The sequence below is a fragment of the Gymnogyps californianus genome, chromosome Z (assembly GCF_018139145.2).
Source record: "Gymnogyps californianus isolate 813 chromosome Z, ASM1813914v2, whole genome shotgun sequence".
Lineage (NCBI taxonomy): Eukaryota > Metazoa > Chordata > Aves > Accipitriformes > Cathartidae > Gymnogyps > Gymnogyps californianus.
In genome coordinates, this window is record NC_059500.1 from 60,818,598 (window position 1) to 60,845,289 (window position 26,692).

Below are 26,692 nucleotides of genomic sequence, written 5' to 3' on the forward strand. Positions count from 1 at the left end.
TAAACATTTCTGTCAAACTCTGATGCTTTGCAGGAACAAAAGTCAGAAGACAGGCATATAACTCGTAAGAGGTTTTTCATACCTTTGTGGTAATTTAGGTTCAGGTAACTGGGAAATTTTGCTGTTCAAAAGGAATTTAGGTGCCCTTATGGTAGGTGGCAAGTAGACTTTATGAAGTAATTTCTAACCTAATTTTATACCTTCTAGATGTTCTTTATATCCCACCGTAAGTACAAAAGAAGGCCATACAGATTTTGTCTTGTATCATGCTGTGCCATGCAAGTTTAAGGAATTTAACAGTTCTCCACCACACAACAAGGATTTGCATGTTTAAATTTGCTAGAGTTACTAGGGTACTGGAATTACACTTACTGTTTCAAGCTGCTCAGGCCTCACCTTCAAGATTTCAAGGTGCTGAATTTTGTACATAGGTACCTGGAAAACTATCAATTGCTGTAATGATGCTTTCTGGGGCAGAGGGAGGAAAGAGTAACTATAATCCAATAAAATGTTTGGTTTTTCTTCAATCTGCTTCCTTTTCTCCAAAGGGACAGAATACCAAAACTTTTTCAACGAAACACATCATCATCTTCCATCACGATAGAACGAAAGGATCTCTACATGAAGCGATCTGCATCTATTTGGATAGCAGTGAATTATGCCCATGACAGCTGCGTGAAAGGAAAGAACATCTCAGTTACACCGAGCAAAGCAGGTACAGCGTCTTCACGAGTTGTGTTACTTCAATGCCCAGCTGAAGCAGTGGTACCATTTTCTTAAAGATTATTTCCAAAATTGTAACTCCCAATATACACTTGTTATTTTTACTGATTCAGGGAGCTAAGCTGCAGTTTGGCTTTCTTGGATGAAATCTTTACTGAAGTCAATAGCAGAAGTCTATCAGCTTTTAAGGGAGAATGATTTCACTTTAAATCATTTGCTAGACTATAAAACAGTCATACCCAGAAAAATATATAGTGATATTTTTGTACAGTACTTAACCAGCTTCCTGTGCTCTCTTTGATGGTTTTCTGAACTTCTTTATTGGTTTATAAAAAGCAGGTTGACTCAGTACCATACACTTAAGGAAACCTTGTCATAGAGCATTAGCATTTTGAGAAAACTTTTCAAAGTTCAACTCTTTTCAAAGGCCACTTACCCATTACACAGTGCTGCAGGGGAGATATGAAAAAAGAAATCCTATTAACTCTGTCCTTTAGATGTTTATTTAAAGATTCCCTACAGTATTTGATCACTGACTTAACTTTAAGAGCTTCCCAAAACTTCACCTTCTCAGAGTAATCATGGCCCAAGAAAAAACAGTGCTTCTCACTGCTGGAGGGCACTACTAGTACAACCCAAATTATCACTATGACCTCCTCTGGAGGCTGTTGGCCACCTTGTGTTTATTGGAGGGAAAGACAAAAACGTATTTGCACTTACAATTATGTAGCTAAACAGAGTTGCTGAAATTGGAAGACATTCTGGAAATCTTTTATACAATTCACGATTATAGGTACTCCTGACATTTTGATTTTGCCTTTCAGACTCACTCAGAATAGCCCCTGCTTAGAAAAAGGGTCTTCCTGAAATCAGTAGAAACATTCACAAAAGAAAGGCAAGAGGAACAGCCCTATTTTGTTGATACCATAAAGATTTAGTAATTATTTATTTCCAGTCTTTTTAAAGTCTTTCAGTGTTCAGTGTTCTGTGCCAAGTCTTTTATTTTTTATAAACCACACCTGACAGACATAATTACCACAGCTTTCCTGCTTCTCTTGCACTTACAACAGCTGCATGTTCCCCAATTTAGGGAAGTGCTTGACACCGTCTGACATAAATGCTCATCAGATCACAAACCAGTTGATAATAAAGTGGGACCTGCCTGCAACTCCTACACCATATGAGCTGAGATACAGAGAGGCACTCACAGAATCCGCTCAGTGGATGCTGGTAAGTACTTCCAGATGACAATCACTTGAGAACATGAGGTGCCTTACTATCAGCTCAGCAGCACATAGCATGTACAGCAGGACATCAACAGGATGCTATTGAAGAGTACACACAACATGGATAGCAAGGAGGCACAGCATGCAGACAATTTGCAGGCAAATCTCACAAAGGTCTCTTAGTTTTGTTCTAACAGATCCTAAGGTGTTTGGAAAAGAAAGATTAATAGTTTTGTACAGAAAAAAACAGAACGTCATGTCAGCTGGTTCATTAACCCATCAATGAGACGCTACAACCATCAGTGATGCAAAAGCTGAAGAGGATACCAGAAATGCCATACAAACTCAAATCCTGATTACACTTTAAGTGATGGGTGTCGTGGTTTAACCCCAGCCAGCAGCTAAGCACCACGCAGCCGCTCGCTCACTGCCCCCCCACCCCTGGGATGGGGGAGAGAATCAGGAAAAAAACCTCGTGAGTTGAGATAAAGACAGTTTAATAGGACAGAAAGGAATGAAAAACAATGATAAGTGATAATAAGAATATGACAATAGTAATACTAAAAGAATTAAACTATACAAAGCAAGTGGTGCACAATGCAATTGCTCACCACTCATTGACCGATGCCCAGTTACTTCCTGAGCCGCAATCCGCCCCTCCCAGCCAGCTCCCCCAGTTTATATACTGGGCATGATGTCATATGGTATGGAATAGCTCTTTGGCCGGTTTGGGTCAGCTGTCCTGGCAGTGTCCCCTCCCAGCTTCTTGTGCCCCTCCAGCCTTCTTGCTGGCTGGGCACGAGAAGCTGAAAAATCCTTGACTTAGTATAAACACTACTTAGCAACAACTAAAAACACCAGTGTGTTATCAACATTATTTTCCTACTAAATCCAAAACACAGCACTCTACCAGCTACTAGGAAGAAAATTAACTCTGTCCTAGCCGAAACCAGGACAATGGGCAACATATTACTCTTTTTGCTGGTATCATTAAATTTTCAAACTGATTACAGATCAGGTTGCTGTGATTTTTAAGGTAACAATTCATACCTTACACACTTTTTTTGCATCATTTTTCCTGATTTCGTTCTTTGACAAGAAGGGAAATAATTTCACTGTCATACAAGGTCAGTTCCAGATGCATTTTAGGACATGCAACAGTGAGAATATGGTGCAGCAAGAAGACAGTACCTAAAACTAAAGGGACTAAGAAAGAGGTGGAAAAACAGTCATAATTTCAGTAAGATCTGCATACAGCAGCAATGGCTGCTTATCCTGCCCCTTGCCATCCAGCATATCATGCAAAGGCTTCACCAGCAGGCATACACATATGCATTATTTGTACCACTGAGTCCCTGAAATTGTCTGTTTTTCAAGCTGTTATCTGTAGTTGGATGAAGAATATGTGTTTATCAGGTAGAACAGAAACCCAAGAAGAAAACTGTCTAAAAAGCAACTGTTCCCACTTCTTGGGCATCTCTGCTCTTCTAGGAGTCTCTTCGATGCTTTTGTACCACCAGAATCTCCCATGTTCTTCCCTTTAAATCAGAAGACCTATGATACTTTTTCTATTTCTCTTGCTGGCTCATATTTAGTTTTTCATCCACTGATACCCCCAAGTCCTTCTCCGCGGGGCTGCTCTCAATCCACTCATTGCCCAGCCTGTATTTGTGCTTGGGATTGCCCCAACCCAGGTGTAGGACCTTGCACTTGGCTTTGTTGAACGTTATGAGGTTCACATGAGCCCGCCTCTCAAGCCTGTCAAGGTCCTTCTGGATGGCATCCCTTCCCTCCAGTATGTTGACCGCACCACTCAGCTTGGTGTCATTGGCAAACTTGCTGAGGGTGCACTTAATCCCACCATCCATGTCACTGACAAAGATGTTAAACAGTGCCGGTCCCAATACCAACCCCTGAGGAACACCACTCGTCACTGGTCTCCACTTGGACATTGAGCTGTTGACCGCAACTCTTTAAGTATGACCATCCAGCCAATTCCTTATCCACTGAGCCGTCCATCCATCAAATCCATGTCTCTTGAATTTGAAGACAAGGATGTCGTGTGGGACAGTGTCAAATGCTTTGCATGAGTCCAGGTAGATGAAGTCAGTTGCTCTTCCCTTATCCACCAATGCTGTAACTCCGTTGCAGAAGGCCACCAAATTTGTCAGGCACAATTTGCCCTTAGTGAAGCCATGTTGGCTGTCACCAATCACCTCCTTATTTTCCATGTACCTCAGCATAGTTTCCAGGAGGATCCACTCCATGATCTTGCCAGGCACAGAGGTGAGACTGACTGGCCTGCAGTTCCCCAGGTCTTCCTTTTTCTCCTTTTTAAAAATGGGGGTTATGTTTCCCCTTTTCCAGTCAGTGGGAACTTCCCTGAACTGCCACAACTTCTCAAATACGATGGATAGTGGCTTAGCCAATTCATCTGCCGGTTCCCTCAGGACCTATGGATGCATCTCATCAGGTCCCATGGATTCTGCTACTGATCCACATGGCACCAAAGCTGAGCTCCATGCAACCACAGCTCAGTTGATTTTGGTACGTGAAGCAGCTGCCATCACACCTTTGACTGCAGAGAAACAGATTCATAACCATAGAATCATAGAATGGTTTGGGTTAGAAGGCACATTTAAAGGTCATCTAGTCCAACTCCCCTGTAATGAGCAGGGACATCTTCAGCTAGATCAGGTTGCTCAGAGCCCTGTCCAACCTGACCTTGAATGTTTCCAGGGATGGGGCATCTACCACCTCTCTGGGCAAACTGTTCCAGGGTTTCAGCACCCTCATCATAAAAAATTTCTTCCTTTGTTGGGATGCATCGCTCCTGAGCTTGAAGGAGGTGATCCTTGAATATTAGCCAGCTTTCTTGGGCCCCTCTTCCCTCCAGGACTTTATCCCATGGTACTCTACCAAGCAGATCCCTGAAGAGGCCAAAGTCTACTCTTCTGAAGTCCAGGGTAGTGAGCTTGCTGTGTGCCCTCCTCGCTGCCCTAAGGATCTTGAACTCCACCATTTCATGGTCACTGCAGCCAAGGCTGCCCTTGAGCATTCCCCACCAGCCCCTCCTTGTTGGTGAGGACAAGGTCCAGCATAGCACCTCTCCTTGTTAGCTCCTCCATCACTTGGAGAAGGAAGTTGTGATCAATGCATGCCAGGAACCTCCTGGATTGCTTATGCCCAGCCATGTTGTCCCTCCAATAGATTATCAGGGTGGTTGAAGTCCCCGTGAGGACGAGGGCTTGTGAACGTGAGGCTGCTCCTATCTGTCTATAGAGGGCCTCATCCTCTTGGTCTTCCTGGTCAGGTGGCCTGTAGCAGACCACCACTATAATGTCACCTGTCCCTGCCCTCCCTTTAATTCTGACCCATAAGCTCTCGGTCAGCTCCTCATCCACCCCCAGGCGGAACTCCATGCACTCCAGCTGGTCATTGACACAGAGGGTGACACCCCCTGCTCATCTCCCCTGCCTGTCCTTCCTAAAGAGCCTGTATCCTTCCATTCCAACACTCCATCCCACCACGTCTCCGTGATGCCAATAAGACCATAGCCCGGAAGGCATGCGCATGTCTCTAACTCCTCTTGTTTATTCCCCATGCTATGTGCGTTTATATAGAGCCATTTAAGTTGGGCCCCCAATGAAGTTGACTTACTGGCTGGAATTCCTTTGTGCTGCTCTTCAGGTGCTCTCCAGCTGACCTGTGATCCCTCTGCAGGCTCTGGGCATCTATTGCTGGCACTGGCATCAAACTGGTAGGAGCGGGATGCATTGAGGTTCCCCTCCCTCAGCAACTTTAGTTTAAAGCCCTCTTCACCAGCTTGGCAAGCCTATGACCAAAGATGCTGTTCCCCTTCTCTGACAGATGGACCTTGTCAGCCCCCAGTAGACCAGGTTTCTCAAAGTGAGTCCCATGGTCTAAATAGCTGAACCCCTGTCTGTGGCACCAGTCCTGTAACAATTTGTTGATTCGCCAGATTCGACTGGCCCTTTCAGACCCCTTCCCTTTGACCGGAAGAATTGATGAAAAAACTGTCTGTGCTCCAGAGTCCCTTACCACCGCTCCCAGGGCTCTGTAGTCCTTCTTCATACTCCTCAGACTGCTCCTGGCTGTATTACTGGTGCCCATGTGAAACAACAGCAGCGGATAATAGTCAGTGGACTGTACGAGGCTTGGTAGTCTCTCGGTGACATCCCTGATACGAGTACCTGGTAAGCAGCACGCCTCTCTAGAGAGTGCGTCAGGTCAGCAGATGGGTGCCTCTGTACCTCTCAGAAGAGAGTCGCCTACTATCACCCACTGCCTTTTCTTAGTTGCGCTGGTTGTTATACGGGGAGCAGATCAGCCTGCCATATTCAGCTCCAGCGTCTCTCCTGATGCAACAGGTCTCTCCTCTTCAGTCTGCAGAGCCATGAAGCTGTTCTGCACGGGCACCTCAGGCTCTGGGGCAAGTCCTTTCCTCCTGCAGGTCGTTGCCGTTGCAAGCTTCCATTCTTCTGCATTATTGGCCCCCCTCCCTTCTGTGTGTGCCAGTGGGGGAGTTTTTGGCTATTTGGCCGTGGGTGGTGGGTCCACTGCAGACTGTGCTTGGAACCAGCTATGTGACTGCCTCCCTGATGTTACGCCGCCTTCTCACCACCTCCTGCAGCTCAGCCACGTGCTGCAGGAGGTCCTCCACCTGGGCACAACTTTTGCAGGCAGGACTGCCGCCTGTCCCTGCCCCAGGAGAAAGGTCTAGGCACTTCCTGCAGTCTGAATTCTGCACTGCAGCCTCTCCCTTCAGCAGCTCCGTCTGGGCGGAGGCATGGGCCACCGGTGGGGTAGATGGTGCAGACCCCCCAGCCAGAGCTGCAGCCTTTGCTCTCAGACAAGTGCCCACCAGTCTGCCTTGGGGGTCAGGTAGGATGTGTGCCCTTGACCCGCCCAGATGGTCACAGAATAGTGCCCGGTTGCTGTGTTATGTGTACTTCGAGCCTCTCCACTCGGCCAGTGGAATGTCCCTCCTTTGAAGAGGCGCCCTCCCTGCACACCCTCCCGTGCCACGCCCTGCCTGACGCACCATGCCCTGCTTGCCTGCTCTGTTCGCAGCGCTCCTGGTCGAATCAGTAATTCAAGTTAGTAATGTGAAGGACTGGTAGAGACAGCCACACTGGGGGCTGAGAATGACCAAGTACTGAAAGACTACAGGTCATGAATATTCATTATCATCTCCCCTGTCCCAGCTGATCCTGTGAACTTAGGCTGTAAACTCTTCATAATCACATGAATGTAGGCTGCATTTGCAGATGGGACTGGAGGGAGAGGGTGCGTGTGGGCATACAAGTACAGAGGATATATAAAGCTAGCTGAGAAATAGCGTTTATCAAGGGTAGGATTAACGTACATGTAATATAATTAACACTTGGGTCTTAAATCCATTTCATTTCCCTCTTGTTCTGTGGGAGATTTGGAGTCTTTCTCTAATATTGTGTGTTGTGGTGTTTTTTTGTATCCAAGCTAGTTTTATTAGCAAAAGTACACAAAGTTAATTAATTAGCTTTAATTAAAAAAGAAAGCACTGCAGAAAACCAAAGACAAGAGCTGGTCACCTAATAGTTGGGGATTTGGGTGGGGCTTTGTTTTGGTTTGGTTTTTTTTTTTTAAGGAAATATATATAATTAAGAAAACAAAACTTCTACAGCAGACAAATGTTAAAACAAATATTTCAATCTGCAATAGCACTTCTACCAAAAACATCATAACACCTAGAACTCATCAGACTAAAGGTCCGTTTAATGCAGGATACTGTGCTCCGATAGCAGCCACCAATGGACATCTGGGGAAGAGTGTAAAATAGTTCAAGCATATAGCAATAGTTTTCTATCATATTTTCTCCTACAGTTTTCAGCTCAGGGATTTCCTTAGACACAGGTGGTGTCTTGGTTTCAAGGCAATCTCCATTCCCTGTGCAGTCACTGGAGCTCCAGTGCCATCATCAGCTGCAGATGCACATTACTTCTGTGGTGCTAAGGCATAGGCAGCCACATGTTCAGTCCAGCCATGGTCCTTACCACATCAGTCACATGGATCTATTTAGACTTACCGTAACATTTGAGAATAGGGGGACTTTTTTTTAAAATATTTAATTTGGCCTTAACATCTTGTTCTTCAGAATGCCAACAAGGCTCAGAGTTAAGTGAGTGATTATTTTTTCAGTATACATAATGCCTAATTGATTTTAAAAGCAATACTTAGACCTAAACTGTTGCTTATATGTCCTGACTGAGCAGAATGAGTTCATGAAAAAGAGGGTATTGCCTTGAAAGAATGAAAAGACATTGGCTAAAATATGTAGTAATTCCTCTTTGACGATAGGAATCCCTACTTTCAGCTGCAGCCAGAAGACTGGTCCTTGTCTGAGAAAACAGTTAATATAAGATTCTGTTTTATTGCTGCCACATAAATTAAACATCATTTGTTTTTAGGTGCCTGTAGAAAGCAATGCTGTCAATGTCACCATTTCAAATTTAAATGCTATGTCTTCATACATTGTTCAGCTCAGATGCATAGCCAAGGATGGTCTCCACTGTGTTTGCGTTTGGAGTAAAGAGATTATGGTCCCTCACAGTAAGTGAAATATAGTTTTGTCCTACTGGGAATAAGCATGAATGTAAAAACCTTTTCAAATCTTGTACCATATGAAATAGCATTGTCAGATACTGTTGAAAATATGAAGATCAAACTGATTCATATGAATGCACGTCTCCATCTTTTTCCATGATTACCAGGACTCACGAACAAGCCAAGAATATCATATAATGCAACTACAGAAATCTCTCCAGGCAGAAGAAGTGTTCTTCTGAAGTGGGAGGTAATGTTCACTTTGAGTCCAGGTACCTTCTGTTATGTCCATGCTATTAATTTATTACTTTATAGGAAAAAATAGACTTTCTCATTGTATTGAGCATGCACTGTATAAGCAAAAGGCATTGAATATTGTACTCTTGCTTCAGGATTCGCTGCATTTGTATGGTGATGTTTTAGGTGCTAGAAACTAGCAAGGAAAAACCACACCAATTTGTAAACTTGAAACATTATTAAAACAGCAATCTCTGGGCTCAAAATCATTGAGTAGAATAAAGATTCTTTCCAGCTTGCATTAAAAATCAGTGTGCCTCAAGTTTGTTTCTTAGAATTAAGCTTTCCTTGAAAGATCCTCGTAAGTCTTTAGTGCATCCAAGTGACACACTTTGTGTTTCATGTGTTCCTAAGGAGCATTCATATTCTCAAGAGCTCAAAACATTTTAGAAAAGCTTGGTAAATCTACTAATTTACTAATTCAGAAGTGCAAATACATGGTAATCAGGACAGAAAAAGAGCCTCTGGCTTACAAGAACAGCATCTAGCTGCATGCTTCCCATAATGACATTTAAAGTTCAAACCTACACATCAGAGGCATCGCCTCTTCTGCAGCAGAAGTCATTATCTGCTGACCGACTACAGCAGATCAGTCAGCTTTACCAGCTCAAGTTCTCTTGGTAAGAAAAGGACAACTGACAGTCTTGAATGTATAGTCGAGGGGCCCACAGGCAATTTCAATGAGCAAGGCATTACTAGAGGTGCGTGCATGGAAACCGATTAATTCTATCTAGATTCTGAGAGAAGGAGCGTCTACAAACTCCAAGAAGTTTGCCGTAGGGAACATTCTTGGCAGAAAGGACAGAGACTGGCAGAGTTTTGAAATATCAGAAGATGTGGAAAGTTTTGTACATACCCCATGCATTTTTGTAAAGGGAAAGAAAAGACGGCAGAGGAAATGGACACCTCATCTCCTGATAAGGATGAGAGATCCCCTTTTTCCCTTATCTCCTGAGAAGGCGGCAAAGCTGCACAGTAAATTATTCATTTTGTGATAAAGCAATAGACTGTACATGCCAATTTAAATGTTAAGCTAAAAGAAGAAATTATTCTCCATCTAAATGCTTTAGTTAAAAAAAAAAAAGCAATATTAAATATAGTATCAGGGCTAGGACCTTCATTCAGGATAACACTTACACTAGTCTATTATACAAAATAAGGTTCCAAGTCCAGATGGCTTCAACAAACATCAAAGGGGCCAAGGGAAGGAGCGCACTCAATAATTAACATGTTAAATGTAGAGGGAAAAAAAAATCTTCTGCTCTGCTGCCATACTTATTTAAGCCAATCTGAAACAAAGAAAACAGCTTAAAGATGTTAGAGGCTAGCCATAGCTTCTCTGCTTTTGCTGACGTTCAGTGAGTAACCTCTACATAGTTCCGATCAACAGGCACAACCTGGCTTCAGCTCTGAACACCCAGCCACATGTGTTGCTTTGATGGCTGGAAATAACACAGCACCTCCTGCAGGACTGCACAAGATAGAGCAGTCCTAGCCTTTTCCAGTCTCATGTTGCTAAGCTAAAAAAGCTAAATTCTACTAGTTTCCTCTTGTGCAATAGACCTCGTATTTCACATATCCTAGGAATTTTTTCTCCTACACAGAAACCTTTTCCAATTTCAAAGCCTGGTGAGAGAACCATAACACTATTCCCCCAGCAGCTTTACCAGAGCTTCAAATAATGGCACCAATTCTCCCCTCCATATCCTGGAAAAAACATGTTTCCATTTTAAGAGCTTCCAGCTTTACCAGAAATTCCTCTCAACACATGTGTGTCTGCCTTTTAAATTACTGAATGTCATCATATGTTACTCCAAAAGTATCCAATTATTTCATTAAGATAACCCGATCTCCCAGCTTTGTGGTAACTTCATACTATTAATTTTGTGCCAAGAAATAACAGACAAGCTTGATATCAGAAGTAGTCCTTTGGAATTCACAGGCCTTCGTGTATTGATTTCAGTTTCTCTCTAGATTGCAGTAATTTCCATTTCTGTGCACTCATTTTCCAGTCTCTCATGAAGATTAGTACAGTAAAATAACGAGTGAACCATCACCACCTAAAAATTTGTGTCAACGGATATATAACGTTCCAAAGTTGTAGTATAATTACTAGCATTTATCCTCAAAGAGACCAGATGCCTAACAGAGCCTAGTAGGTGAAGATTCCCAGAGGCACAAATGGCAATTAAACACCTCTCATTAACTTTCACATTCTTAATTATGAGGGGTATGTTCCAGTGAAATGTAGAGAACATTACAGCTGCTTCACTGCTGTTATTACTAACTGGATACACATAACTAAGATCTCAATTAAGCAAAACACTTAATCCTGTGCTTAAATCCTCTGAATTTAAGCATGCTCTTAATTTTAAGGAAATGTTTTACTTCATTGATTCCCAATAACCTAATTAAAACAGTATGATTTTATCCCCATCATTAAAGGTGATATTTTGTTTATACAATTTAATTCCTCTTAATTTTCTGCACAGGACATAATAACATTTATACAATAATAATCTTTTTCCTCTTACTAGGTAACACAAAGTGAAAAAATCCTTGGGTATTACATTAACGTGGAAAGAATACCCAACAGTTGCAGGGATTCACCAAATCGCATCTTTCTAAAGGACAGAAAAGTTCTTCTAAATCTCTCTATGGCTTATTATAGAGTTAATATTTCCAGTTACAACAAAGCAGGAGAATCTCCACAAGCCGTCTACATTGTCCCAGACTTCTCCGCAACAGGTACTTACCTTACCATGCTTTCATTAGAGCGGTGAAGTTTTATGAGCAATTTCTAGGCTACCTTTTGTCTTCAGGATAGGGTTAAGCTTTCTCTTGAATATTTATCAGGCTGATATTTTTGCATAGTGAGAGTCAGTATTGTTTCTTAAGAAAAGATTTCAATAGAAGTTAACTAACAGACTAAGCAATTCAACATTCCGTTTAGCACTTCTTGTTTTCTCAGGCTAGAGAAATCACTCTATGCTAGATCTACCTATCAAAAGGGCTTCTGGAGTGTACTAAAAGTTAAGTAGATGCCACCAGTTTAAACAAAGTTCACAGAATTATGTGCAAATCTAAGGTTTTTGATCTAAGTAACTATTAAGAGACCTGCTACTGTCCTTTACTTCAGTATTACCCCTACTGGCACATGAGAGCAGGAACAGATAAGATGTATATGTCATATTCCAATGAAGATGTAAGCTTTTGTGATGCCTAAATACACAGTTTTTTCATTTAAACAATAAAACTGTTTAAAAATGTTTTTCTTATAAGCTATTTTCATTTGTTATAATCTTGAGGTATCATTATTACAATATAAGAAAAACCTCTCTCTTCCAAAGTAAGATCTATTTTTTCTAACTCAGCTATAGCATGCACAAGTGAACAAGTGTGCAAGTACCCTTGTTGATCTCCAGACAAATACAACTAATTAGTTCTCCAGGTTTTTCTCACACTCCCCTCATTCTCTTCTCCTTTGCCCTGCAAAGACTTAACAATTTGGTTTTGCCTTTATATTTGACTGCTTTAGCTCTCTTCTGATGAAATATATACTACCACCTCAAACCATCTTTTGACTGACAGCTACTTGTTTACTGAGCCTCTCAGTAAAGAGAGGTTCAGTGGAGACAGCCTGTTCTTCATGGCTCTCTCCAGACTCTTGTTTCAGATTTGGTTGTACTTCTATGCAGGTTCTCTGTATCTATCATGAATTACTGGGAAGATACTTGTGTTAAATGCGTTCCCAAGAAAAATTCCTTCTTAGCATGCACAACTTCTCCCCAGCTAGTATAGCCATTTTCTTTAATTTGACTTTATTATATTGGTTTTCAGGCAGTAGATGAAATGAAGAATTTTGTCTGTCTGCCACAAGACCCACTTCTTACCCCAAAATGACAGGTTTCTCTTCTCCCCCCTTAGTTTCAGTCAGAAGGTCTTTCCTAGTTTGATAATCTGTCTTTAAAAATGTCAAAATATTTAAGATCATTGCAGAAAATGCAAAGTATATGAAATATGGAATTATATAGCTATTATCTATAATTAGCCCCTTCTCCTCCTCCCCCAGGTAAGCACTATTTCACAGCTGCTGTATGTATAGCAGTTGATAGGGGCTCACAGGAGGTTATTTAGCAAAGTCAGGCTTCCTCTTCTTGAGGCTTGGAACAGCCATTTCCCCTATTCTGATTGTGAGAAGTTAAAGGCCGTGAACAGCAATTAACACTGGAGGTCCCAGAGACCATTGCAAAGTACTAGATGCTAAGTTTCCTTTATTGATGTACTAGTGTAAACCATACTATATACTGGTCACCTGCAATAACTACTTAATGAATAATCTTCAAAAAAGAGCAAAAGAGAGAAAGCAAGCAAGAGAGGAAAAAAACTGCTTTCCTGTTTATTGATCTCTAAAGGTATATTTGTTCACAGACTTGCCTGGCCAAATCCATGTCAAACATCAGGGAACTAATGCAGTTGTCACCTGGACTCCAGAATACAATCCAAAATGTTTTGTGGTTGACTGGGGCACTGGTAAAGAGGATATGCGCATGAAAATAGTAACTACAGCTACTGGAAATTTCACGCTAGGTAACAGCAACCACCGCATCTACTTATGGAGGCATCATTTCATTTATTGGTTATTTTTGTTTGGGGAGGGTAGGATTTTTAAGAGCATGTTTTTAAGAGCAAACTGAAGATCCAGATAAGTGCAACTCTTATCTTTGTCCAACACTGAGACATCATCTAATTTTTAGCAACACCAAGGCAGATAAAAAGCAGAGTTTTCAGTTGGATTCTTCTGGTCACAGTTGCACAAGAAATGCACCTAAGCTGCTGTTGCTGGTATGATGTCTCTCCTTGCCCACATTCCAGGCAGACCTATACACTACTGGCTTTTAAAAAAAAAGTTTCTCTTTTCCCTAGGTAAACTTAACTTTAAATATAAACTGCTCTGTTACAATCTCCCTTAGATTATTTTTTTTATCCCAATGGCTGTCCTTGTCAAAGCCTAAGTTCTCGACTCCAGTATTCTGCTTACCAAGCTAGGCATGATGATCTGCAGCCAGAGATCACTTTACGGGACAGTCATTGAAAATCTTGATTAAAATTATGTAGGTGACTCTTCCAAAGGCCATTCAGGACTGGCTTTTATGTACAGTAGAGAACATTTAGCTTCAGAGTTCTATAAATGAATGCACTGTTTTCCTTGATCCTTCTGCAGCATCTGCACTGCCACATTACCTCTAGTTGTTTTGCTTGTTTTTAGATATGCTAGCTGAAGGGGAAATATCTGTCCTTAAACTAAGATCTCTAGAGCCATTTTAGTTCCCTACTTCTCCTTTAGCAGCTCAAGCCTTCCAGAGGGAGACTATAAGCAGATCTGGCATCTTTTAAAAGCAAACCCATGTTATATCTTGTTCTTCTTTTGAAGTAGTTTGTTTTAAGAGTCTAGAGACAATGAAGAAGGATGCACATATTTTGTACTCAGTGTAAAGCACTGTAAACTTATACTATGCTTTGAGTCTCAAAAAGTAAGAACTATACAGAAAAGCTATAAAGTTGTTGTCTCTCCTCCCCTTCTTTATCATTTATAACTTTTCAGTAAACCCTGATGTACCTTTATTTGTTTTCCAGACAATTTTCAGCCATATAAGTTGTACAAAATAATGGTACATGCATCTGATGTGTGTCAGTGTGAAAGTTTCACAAGACATGAAAAGACTTTTGGAGTGACCCACTTTTACTCAGTTGAAGGAGGTATTCCTCCCCTTTATATAACCTCACCCCTTGTATTTCTTCTTGTTTCCTATCTGCAGCGATAAAAGGGATCCTACACAAAGTTTCTTTTCCAGGTGACTTAACAGCATTCACCAGTTAGCATTGCCTTTGGTCCTAGCAGTTATGCACTGGCGGTGAATGACCTGAATGTTGTTCCTTACCGACCGGTCCACAGAAATATTATTATTACACATGACATTACCAAAACAACAGGAAGAGGGTCTCGAAGTTACTGCTCCGTGTAGCTCAAATTTAACTGTGGCCGAAGTCAGATTTTCCAGTCCCAATTTGGTAGTGTCTTATATTGCAAGTTGAAATGAGTATGGCTGTGGCTATTGGGGTTAAAGTGTTTGTAATGAGACAGTCACAGTTTCTACCTATTTTGATGTTGCTTAAGATGAGGGTTTTTTACTCTATGGGATTTCTCCTTTCTCTTCCACCCTTTATGTTATATTTATGACAATTAGAATCAGGCAAGGAGCTCTCTAGGGAGCAGCTAGGTTTCAGTCTTGTATGTCTTGTACTTGCACAAGTATTGATGCAGAATTTAAATTATTATCTGATTTTTAAGTTCCTAGGACAGGTCCCGCTAATGTGACAATTCTGAATATCACAAAGCATTCTGCACTTGTGAAGTGGACTCAAATTGCTGCCGAAGACTCTTTGGGCTTTCTCCAGGGATACAGGATCAGCTACGCAGATTCATTGAGGAAGAAGTCTCTGGGTAAGTCACCATTGCTCAGAACAAAGCAGCAGCTCAGAGCCACGACAGAAAAGCTTCATACAGACCATTAAGTGGTGTTGCAGCACACCACTAAGTTACTTAGATTTCTGTGGGAAATGAGCACTCTCAAAGGTCAGCTCCTGGTTAGAGTTTTAATGCTCTAGATGGTCCTACAAATACCTAGAATTTTCTAGATATCATCTCAAATTAAATATTGATAAGAAAATATTTCCTTAAAACTTACAGTTCTAAGACTACTGCAGAATTCTCTAGTAACACTGAAAGGAAGCTCTCAGTATTTCTGAGGTATTAAGATTTCAGTCACAATACTTTTATATTTCATTGCAACTCAGCCAAGCTTGATTCTGAGCCTTTCTATAGGACTTAAGAAATTATATATTTCTTTTTTGAACTCAGTTAACAGCAAATACAGTTTGCATTTCTTACCTGTTTTCAAAGACACTATTATTAATTTCATTTTTAGAAACATTTTCTTAAATTGATAGCTTTTGTGTTTAGCTACAAAGGATGAAACTTCTACACATTGAAATAAATTAATAGTTGTGAGCTCAAAATACTTGAGTCTTCAAAAAAATCCCCATACTCCTTTTGACAAACATTTTTCTTCTGTTCTGCAGTGGAAAGTCTTCTTGCCATAAATAATAATACATTAACTTTGCACATACTGACTTTCAAATAAAATTGAATACATGCTATGGAAGACAAATAGCACCTGAGACCCCACAAAGGAGAATAGCAAGGGTTCTATAATTCATGTTGGCCTATGCCTTTACAGGACCATAAAAAGTAACAAAAGCTTCAAGTATGCAGCGTTAGCAGGAGGTTTGGCACCATCTTCAGGGGGCTTTATTCCACCCCAAATACCTATCAGAAAGCACAAGAGGAGACAGAAGGGGAATGTCCAGGACTAAACTTAATTTTTATTTTTTTTCCTCTGCCCTAATCAGTCAATACAACAGTGACACACCACCTGATTGCTGTGTTTTCCAGGCAGGAAGAATAACTTTATTGGAGAATTTGGGGGAAGGAAGTCTATAGGCTACAGCAGCACTTCCATTTCCATGAAGATCTTAAATTTGGGGTGGCAAACTTGAAAAGTAATTTCTGCCCTGGTAAAGGCATACTACAGCATTGTTGGTTGCAGTATTCTGGCCAGAGGAAAAGTCGCTGCACCACCAGAAAAGAAAGGATGAGCTGAAAGCCCTACAAAGTAGGTGAAGCAGAATGCACAGCCCTTTTTCTGCACAGAATGATGACTAACAGCACTGGTATTAATCGAGGTGAATAACTACTGACTACTGTAGTGACAGGGTCTAGTCCTTATGTTAACTGTTACAGCCAACATTAAAACCACTATTCAGCATGTTAGGTGCATTTTCCTGTCATGCAGTATACACAGCCTTCTGCAGTCACCATCTAAACGTCCTTGGTGTGTTAAAAGCTCATGCTTTTTACCTCTGCATTTAAAATGTACATAAGTATTTTGGAGAAATCTTGTACCCATCCAAAGAACAGCTCCACAGTATGGCTTCCTCCAGGTGTGGATTAGGGCACAGAAATTTTGCCTTTTCCCCGGTCAGCTACACTGATACAGACTTGGCCATCAGAGTTCATCTAACAGTCTCCTTCCCAAACCCCTCTTGCGTTTCAGCTGTTACCCTCAATTCTTCTACCACAAGTTACTGTCTTACCGGACTGAAGGAAAAAACTATCTACCGTGTGCAGATTTCAGGATTCACTAATGCTGGCGAAGGACCTCCAACTCTTTCACAACCTTTCAGCACTCCAAAATATGGTACTGTGGAAGCTCCATGCATCTGTGTTACCCAGCATCAATCCTTGCTTTATGCACTATATATGGCATTATTCTTTACCCTTTGCTGCTTTTCAAGGAGCAACAAAGTGCTCATGAACAAGATTTATTATTCAATCCTTAATTACTGATAGCAAACACACAAATTTTTTCCTTTGTTAGAGGTAAAGTGTGCATCACAGAACAACTCTGCCCGTGTTTCATTACAGGGAAGACTTAGCTAGGGTTTCTAATCTCTGAAACACTTTCTGACCTTTTTATGCTAGCTGTATGCACATATCTTTATTTATTGCCGATTCCTGTCATAGATTTCAGCAGTTTAAATATTCTGCCTGTGACTAGTTAAGTTCAGTAGTCTTTGCTCTTGGCAAAATCCTGAGCAATCATGTAAAACTAGTTTCCAGTTAGACCCCGAGCCATTAACTGTAAAAAAAAAAAAAAAAAAAAAGTCTCTTTCAATTGCTCCTGTTGCAGGTGACAGCTAGTTGAAGTATCTTTTGTTTTCTAATAATTTAAGTACATTTTACGTAACAGGTCCTATAGTTTGCTGGCAAAATTTTGCTTTTTTCAAAGGTGCCTGGATAGGCTAAGAAGATCAATACAGTTACATTTATAAAGTCTCATATATTGTAATGATATAGGGTTGGCTAAACAAGATGTCTCAAACATTTTTAACACCTTATCAGTTAAAGTAAATCTAACACTGCAGTAGACCCTTTTTTGGTTTGACCACAGCTTCACTCAATTGAAGCTTTCTAAATAAAAAAAGAAAAGAACAGGCTAAGATGGTATCAGCCACAGGAAAAGTAACCTGTGAAATTCAGAGACAGAAGTATGCAAGTGGCTTCTCACCACTACAGCTTTTTTGTATTAAGTGAAGGAGATATAAACACAAACACCTGAATAGTCAAAAGTGTGAAGCAGAAAGAAAAAGGAAAGAAATTAAAAATCTTCCTTGAAATCAACAGGGTTTCTGTCCCCTCCTCCCCCCCACAACAAAATCCTTTCTCCTGTCAACACAAGAAATTAAAGTGTCTCCACTGGAGCTTTTCTGCAGGACTTTATTCCATGCATCCTACTGATCCTATATTTGGATAGGATTCAATTTTTCAGGAAAATAACAAAAATGCAGAGTTAATTTAATGCAACATTGTAAAAATTCAAGTAATTACATTGAATTTAAACATTACATTTACTATTCCCCTCCTCCCCAACATTTCATAGGTTACTTAATCCATTAGAAGAACCTTAGGTTTCTTTGTCATAAAAGCCTTTTTCAGCAGCAAACCAATTTGCAGCTTTTCAAATACCTTTTTAAGCAAAATAAAGTAGCTGTTTGATTTTAAAAAAAGCAAATTTTGTTGGTGGGTGGGTAGGAAAAGAAAAAGCAAGCGGCCTTTTTGCAAATATGGTTTGTCCATATCAGCAACACAATCATGTACTGACCACACTTCCCTGGCGCTGTTCTGAAACTTTTAATTTAGCTATCTGTAAAGAACACCTCAGCCCTGACCCACTCTTCACATCACAGACTGCTTTGGTTCCTGTGTTAGCGGCACTGCTCTCACTGCCTGAGCACTTTATCAACCTTCATTAACCTTTCAAGCACTTCATCTCCTTCAGGGGGTGCGGAGGTGGTGGGAAGTATCTCAAGCGGTATTAACATAGGCAATAGGAGATGTAGGTTCACAACAAGGGTTGACAAATGGCTACCTGCAGATAAAATTGTCTTAATATTCCTACCAGGTGAAGCATGGTACCTACCAAATACACAAACCATATTATTGTTATCAGGACCAGGTAGGATCTTGCCAAAAAAACCCCCCAAAACCTACTAGTAAAACCTGAAACAGATTAAAAGCCACTTTCACTCAAATAGTTTCTTATGAAGTCAGACCTACATCAAGGTCCTGATACATTAAACAAGCTAGAGCTCAGATAATAGCATGGGGAGGAGGAATACTTCTTTCATTATAAAATGTTTATCTTTGGATGGTGGATTTAAGAATTCAGCACATATATCTAGATATCTGAAAAATACAAACCTGAAAGCCTCAGACCCCCCAGAAATCCCAGGTCTTGTTTTAACTAGATTTCACTTACAGGAATCGCAGAACGCGAGTAAAGTTTGACTTGACTTCTGTTTGAAATATTTCTCTTGCGGAGGCAATATAGCCTTTCTATACTTGATACCATAAGTCTGATTCAATCTCTCCATTTCCCATCAGATAAAGGAGAATTTGAAGGTTTTGTGACTGGCCTTTGCTTCAGCATGGTATTCATTCTGGTTTTTGCACCTCTCACTTGTTCTCTAGTGCTTAAAAGGTAAGAAGGGAATATAGGCTGAAGTTGTTAGCAGCACTTCTGTTTTGCTAACCCTGAGTTTCATAGCACTGGGCCTTTTTTGTCATTAAAAGCAATGCAACTCAAAAAGCACACAACACAAAAGCCACCCCACTCATTTACACTGTGAGAGCAATTACAAACCACTATAAGCTGATAAAAATAGTTTGTCAAAAATCTTTAATCTTTTGCTTTTGATACAGTTATCTGACTACCTCCTGTCTCAAACACCCTTGAAAAGGCAAGGACCATTTCTTACAGTGGAAAATAGATTATATATATGGAAAAAGCATGCATTTGATTATTTTGCTCTTTCATTCCCAACTGATAATTGTGTCTCTTCTATTGAAATACAAAAATAAATTCCAGCAGCATACACAAATTGATGTTGCCATCTAAGCAGCTTCCTGCAAGCACATTTGGATATTAACTGTATAAATTATGCACATAAGCACATAATGAGAAGGAGTAATGGATGGATGACTAGGAAGAAGAGAGAGTAACAAGGGTGCCTGTGAGATATAGATGAGGTCCTCTTGTTTTAGGAGAAATTGTTCTCTGCAGTAATAAAGTACACTCCCCTCAATTTAATCTCAGGTACAATGTTAGGGGCATACACTACCAGTAAAAGAAAAATTGCTTGCATAGTAATGGGTTCTAATATTAATTTTCTGATAAACCTAGTTGCATACAACCATTCATATTACTATTTTGGTGTCCTAGAACACTACCCTGCCTTTTTCTCCTTTTTACAAAGCACCAGCCTCAGAAGCTGAAAGCACAGCTGCTAAAGGACAGAACAGGCAGATGGTACAATCCGTGGCTTGAAAGCCATATGGCATGACGAAGCTCGCTTTAGCTTATGCATCAGGCTAAATTCCTGCCCTTGCCATTGGGAAACAGACCTCACTCCACATTAAGTCTCCTGTGCACCTTCCTTTTCAGATTTTACTTTAAGTTGCTCTATATCTGATCCTGCCTTTTTGACAAGAACTTCTGAGACCTACACAGAAGTTTTGACCTAGAGCAAACTTCATTGTGTTAAACATAAGATCATACTTCATTGTCTGGGCCCATTAGGAAAGAATTTTTGGAAAACTAGAAAAACAGCACACAGAACCCCAGTGTAGCACTACAAAATAGCAATTAAATACGTAGTAGTATTGAACACCTGGAACTGAGATGAAGGGTCCCAAGGATCCTTTTATCAATTGCCTGCTTGATTTGTAAAAAAAGGACTCACCAGCTGGCCAAACACCCATCTTCACAGGATCAGCAGAGACCTGGTAACTCTATAGCCTCAGGCTTCACCTCAAACCACAACCTACAGAGAGGCAAAGTACCTTACAGCTAATGAAATCTAGATTTTAACTGAGAACGAGACAACACTGAAGCCAACACTAAGGCAGGGTGACGGGCTACATAACCTCCCACAGTCTCTCACAGCTGTGCTGAGGTTTTTTTCTATGGAGGCGAGTCATTGCCCAAAGCTCACAGTGGGGTGCTCTGAGAGCAGCTGCTGACAGGGAGGTGATCAGCTCAAAAATGCCGGGAGACAGTCTCCCAGTGATGAGCAGTCAGGGGTGACTGATGCCAATGGGATCAGCCAGCTCAGCAGAAACTCCTTTTGAAATTCCCATCCCACCCCACTGCCACTCCTCTGCAGGGAAATCACAGATGGCCCCTGCCAGCCGGGGGCCAGCACCAGCATCCCAGGGTGGCAGGAGTGATGAGCAGGCCACCATTACAGCCTGTCCTCTCAGGAAGGGCCAGGGAGGACAATGCCTGAGGCAGTGTCCATGGTGGGGGTGGCCCGGGGAGGCTGGAGAGCATAGGAGCTTGTTGCCAGTTTTGTTGTTTCTGAGCCCCCAGGTTCAAGGAAGGAGGTCGAAAAAACAGGCTCTGATGAGAGGACTGTGGACAAGCAGCCAGCTGAAACCCATTTGAACAGCTTGATTGGCAAACTCAGCTCTACCTTACAAACCCCTTCCTCTACTGTAGAAGCAGCTGGTGTGAGTTTTTAGTAAAGGTGTGTTTAGGTTCATGTCAGGTGAAAGAGTGAGATACTGTATATAATAGCTCCTAGAAAGAGCCAAACTCAAAACAATCAGGAAAGAGCAGGAGCTCTGTTGTCCCCCCTGTTCTGGTCTGCAGGTCCTAGGGAGAGCCTCTTCCAGGCCACCGGTGTTATTGCACAGAAGCTAAAAACAGCAATAGCTTGCTCTTTGTTTGAGGGAAAGTAAACTTCTAAGTAGAAGCCCAGGAGCAACTACTTACTAAAACAAACTTCCTCCTACATGTTCAAGAGTCCTCAAGGAAGGTGGAGGTTTTGTGGAAATTATAGCAAATTAGGAATATACAATGATTAAATGTGTAGAAAGAGACAACATTACCAGCTCCTGTCACAGCTCCTTTGTCCTTAAACAAAGATGCTAATCATCACTAACTCAGCATTTCGGTGTAGACTACCAAGCTTGGTCTTCAGTTTTTAATTGGCATTATGCTTAGTAGTCATTGTAGAATGTCTTTGTTTGATGGTCGTGAAAATACCAATAAAATGTTATGTATAAATGGTAGTTAATCTAAATGCATAGGAAATGTCAGTCATTTAACTTGATAATAAATTTAGAATATTTCTTTGCAGGCTGAAAATATCATGCTGGCCCAGTGTACCAAGTCCAAGAAACAGCAGTGCACTCCAAGATATGGCAAGTACTCTTCTGATGATGTGAAAAAATACACAAGGGAGATCCTTCCTACTGATTAATCAGTAATGCTAGTTATTAGTCTTTCACACTTCACTCTTGTAAATATCTAATATCAACAGTTGGGAAGCAAGGGTAACATTAGAAATACAGGATGGGGGAGGGTTGTTGTTTATGCAGAGGCTGTATACACTTTAATTTAACAAAGGTTCTCAGACTTTTTTGAGAACATTACAGAGTGTATTTAAAGGTATGGTTGTTAAAAGAACAAAGCAAAGTTGAATGGGGGGAGATGGAGTCTAAAGAGAGAAATTCAGGTTTTGTATCCAGTCAGTTTTAACCAACTGGAACTGATTATTAAGTACAAGTTACTCAAAATACAAAGGAACGCCTTGTGGCCTAATTCCACAGAAGTCTCATGATGGAGGCCACGTATATGGTGGTTTCTGAAATCTGCTCCTCACCCTTCAGTCTCCACCCGCCTCCAGAGCAATCCAGGGGCTCTGGCTGGTCAGCTGGTAGCTGGCTGAAGAGCACCTACTAGTCAACAGGCACCAAGGTTCAGCAGCACGTTCAAATCTTGCCCACGGCTTTCCTATATGCTTTGGTAAGGATACTTGAATTTCAGGACTGAAGAAGCGGCTGGAAATCAGCTGTTAGAAGGAGGCTGCTGGACACCATGTTACTCACTTTTGCCTATTAGTGGACTTACTTGCATCTTCCTCTCCTTACCTCCCCCCGCATTAAACAAGTTTCTGCTCCAGTTTTGCTGACACCTGATGCTAAGTCCTCCTCTAGGACACCTCAGTTTATCATCTCCCAAGTCTCAGACCGCTAACCATTACATTTTTGGAGCGGGAACTTGTACTGCTTTCCTTTCTAAATCTGTTTGATTTTTCTGGCAGACCTGAACTTAATTTGGCACTTGTAGATCTAGTTTCTCAAGCCAACTTGTGAGCTTTAACAAAGCAGACTTCTATTTAGTCAAAGATCAAGCAGAAGCTGCAAGGTAGCTACAAGCCAGACACTGTCCAAATCTAGGACACGGAATGATATCATCAGCAATGAAATTTCAGGAGACCCTGACAGGCTGCTGGTAATCAAAGGTTTTGCTGAACATTAGCATTGCTTCCTTCAACAGAGCAGGTACGAACTTTCATATTCCAGATCAGAACTTCCTTGCTTGCTTTCTTCCTTTCTTCCACCTAAAGGTAGATAAGGAAGTGGTGAGCTCAGAGGTAGTGTCAGTCAGTCATTTTGCCAAAGCCAACTAATGCTGAACAAAGGATGATCAGATGTACAAATGTACAGCTGTACAAAGTCAGAGTTCCAAAAGTGATGCTGTTTGTTAGAAGATTGCAGTTTCACTGTTTTATTCAGTTAAAGAAATTGATCTGCTTACGAGCACCAGACAACTTCCAGTTCTCAGCACTGGGATTCAGATGTCCCTCACTGACCACTCCAGTAAAAATAACTCCACCTAATCCTCTTGCTTCTTCTCCACCATGCATTTAGAAAGTGGGAGATCTGCAGATTCAATACTTGTTTGAAGTGAGACACCTCAAAGGCAAAAAAGGAATCTAGTCTATTCAGCATTTGGGGAATTTCTGCCTTAAAGAAAGCGCAAGACCTGAAGCTGTTTCAGTGTAATAATAAGCTTGGGTAGAGCTGAATTGCAGGATAGAAGTTCAGCAAGGAAGGAGTAAGAACTACCAGCCAAAATAACCTAATAGGTTCCAAGAATAATTTGTCATTGTGAAGAAGTGCAGGTGAAATACATTGAGGCTGCGCGTTATAGAAAGAACAAATAGGTTTTATGAACCAGAGTGCCACTTTGACATAAATACTTCAAAAGCAAAATATACCTATTCAAAATGCATTTAACTGTTCCTGCAGAGGCAAAGCAACTATAAAAGGAAATGAAGCCTGTATTAGCCAAGTTTGGTAAAGAAATACTATAATGTTGATAACATGGCAGAAAAGGAAATAACAGATACCAGACAAGGGTTTCGGGGAAAGCAGAAAAAGCTCAATGTGAGGAGACAGTACAATAAAGCAGTTACCAGTTATATTGCCTAGAAGTAATCTGATATTATGAACTGTTCATGAAATGTGGAGAAAGGTATTCCCCAAATGAGCACTGTAAAATGGAGGCAAGGAGTAAATCTTGCTATATTCTGTACCTTTATTCTATTTGTAGGTTGTTTCAAGACTGAACCCCATGAGGTTAGTTGAGCAATGTAGCAGCTCTTGACAGAAACACATATATAGTCCAGATAGGTGGCAAGAGAACTTGTACTTTAAATCCAGACAGAGCATTCTTTATTGCAATCTAAGGCAATGACGCACCCATGGTACAGAGCAGCCAGAGGAACTGGAGACACTCTCAATTCAGTCAGCACACAGAGGCCAGGAAAATGAACTATGGAGGCTGACATGGTCAGCCAGCCACCCCATCAGCGTCCTGTTCTTCGTGTTTAGACAAGATTCTTCAAAGAGGCTGCTTCTTCACCTATTAGTGCCTCTTTCAGACAGAAGCTCACATAGAGCTTATTTTAGATTTGGTAGGTGCAGAGTGTGGGCTGTTGTTCATAATAAATATGATAATGGAAGTACACATCACACAGGTCTTTATTCAAAACAAGGCAAAAGCTGACCATGCAGAGGTGTCTACTCATCCCATTACAAGAGAAAAATAGAGACATTTTATGCAGGATTGCTGAGATTTCAAAGAACAGCATACTCATTTCCAAGTCAGAACACAAATTTTAAGAAAGAAAGTAAAACCCAAAACACACTTATTTATTTCTTGCAAAACAACCATAACACTTTAAACACATTTAAAGCAACTGAGGAGGGGGGGGAAGGGAAAAAAACCCTAATAGTTATACCAGAGAACATACCAGCCTGGCCATAATTTAAAAAATATTATGGCAAAAGTGGGCAAACCCAACAGAACAATCTAAGTGGAAAAGAAGGATTCTTGGTGTTACAAACTATTCTCCATTTAATTACCCAGAATTTGCGAAAACTTGTAACCCAACGTATACTTAGATCACAACACAGCATTACGTTGAATAACAAACTGCTTGCAGCAGCTGATAGCTAAAGCTTGTTTGGCTGCTGTTCAATTCAAGGTGCTGCCTTTTTATAGTAACAAATGTGTGAAATTTTTTGAAAGCTGTGGATCTCAGAACAGCACATCATGAAGCCTACATTTTATCACCACTACATTTTGTCCCAAGCACACATAAAAGCAAGAAAAAACTTTGCTTAAATACTGTGGGAGAGGAGAAGATGATCCTCTGAATTAGGGAAACAAATATTTTCATTCATGTTTCTAAAACCAATGAAGATGAAATAAAATGGATTCGTTAGCATATTATATAGGCAGGATCAGGCTGCCTGTCTCCTAGCTTTATTCTTTTCTTATTTATTTCAGTAAATTGCAATTGCACTTTGCAAAAGTATGATACTAAAATAATTCTCTCTCCTTGTTTTGTCTTGCAGACTAATTGGAAACCTGTTTCAAGGTCACTGCTTCAGGCCCTGTCAGACAATGATAGTACCAGCCTTTATGTCATAGAGCATGAGTCAAAGGCTCCTTTGAAGCTAGACCTCTTTACAGATGGTGGAGAAGACAGCAAGCGTGATACTTGCCAGTCAGAAGAACCTAGCGATAACCTAGACATAAGCCTAAGGCATGACAAAATCCCTGAAGACACAGTTACAAGTGAAGAAGAAGGAATAATTTCCATTACAGTACCACTCTTGAGTGACTACACTAGCATGGAGTTCAGCCAGAAAGCCCTGATGAGTCTGACAGTGAAGCTGCCTGCAAGAGCTGCTCGTCCTCATCTGGAAATGGAACTAAGCAGTAAGCCAGCACAAACTGAGCATCAGGTTTTGTTTGCTCCCCAAGACTACCTCAAACAAAGCCAGGTAGTATTTTTGCCATCTGGACCAACTTTGATGGGACAAGTCAATTCAAACTGAAGCATCTTCATAATTTCCCATACCATAAAATCAAGTTTCAAAACCTCTGATACTTGAATGGAGCCATTAGGACCATATAGGACAGTGAGCTTGTGACAATAGTTAGTGTCTACTTCAATAAGCTTCCTTGGTGAAATAGATTGATTATATAATTAGATTAACTATTTCACCACAGTCATTCTGTGGAAAGTCCTACTGTCTTCACACAGGCAAAACTTTCAGGGAACTGTATGAAAAACCTTCCAGTAAGGTACCTCTTGCTAGGTGCATAGTCCCAGGGCACTCAGGAAGCCATTTCAAGGCTTCCACTCTAAGCACAGTGTTGTTCTAGTCATCAGCAGAGTTCTCTAATCGCTGTGAACAGTTTAAGATCTGATTTTCAGATCTAGTAAGTTCTTCAGTAAAAATTCCAGCAAAAGTGTCTGCCACTCCAAAGAAGCTCTCCAGCTGGTCAAAG

General features: G+C 41.0%; 1 protein-coding gene across 1 annotated transcript in view; it reads left to right on the top strand.

Moving 5' to 3' along the window:
* LOC127027850 (interleukin-31 receptor subunit alpha-like) overlaps positions 1–26,235 on the top strand; it is a 33,680-nt gene extending 7,445 nt beyond the window's left edge. The window contains exons 4-15 of the mRNA XM_050913715.1: positions 549–715; positions 1,814–1,953; positions 8,420–8,561; positions 8,723–8,805; positions 11,390–11,600; positions 13,284–13,442; positions 14,490–14,612; positions 15,205–15,357; positions 17,030–17,173; positions 19,420–19,516; positions 22,179–22,242; positions 25,750–26,235. Coding sequence (XP_050769672.1) covers positions 549–715; positions 1,814–1,953; positions 8,420–8,561; positions 8,723–8,805; positions 11,390–11,600; positions 13,284–13,442; positions 14,490–14,612; positions 15,205–15,357; positions 17,030–17,173; positions 19,420–19,516; positions 22,179–22,242; positions 25,750–26,235 — 1,969 coding nt within the window. The remainder of the gene's footprint in view (positions 1–548; positions 716–1,813; positions 1,954–8,419; positions 8,562–8,722; positions 8,806–11,389; positions 11,601–13,283; positions 13,443–14,489; positions 14,613–15,204; positions 15,358–17,029; positions 17,174–19,419; positions 19,517–22,178; positions 22,243–25,749) is intronic.
* Positions 26,236–26,692: the final 457 nt, after the last annotated feature.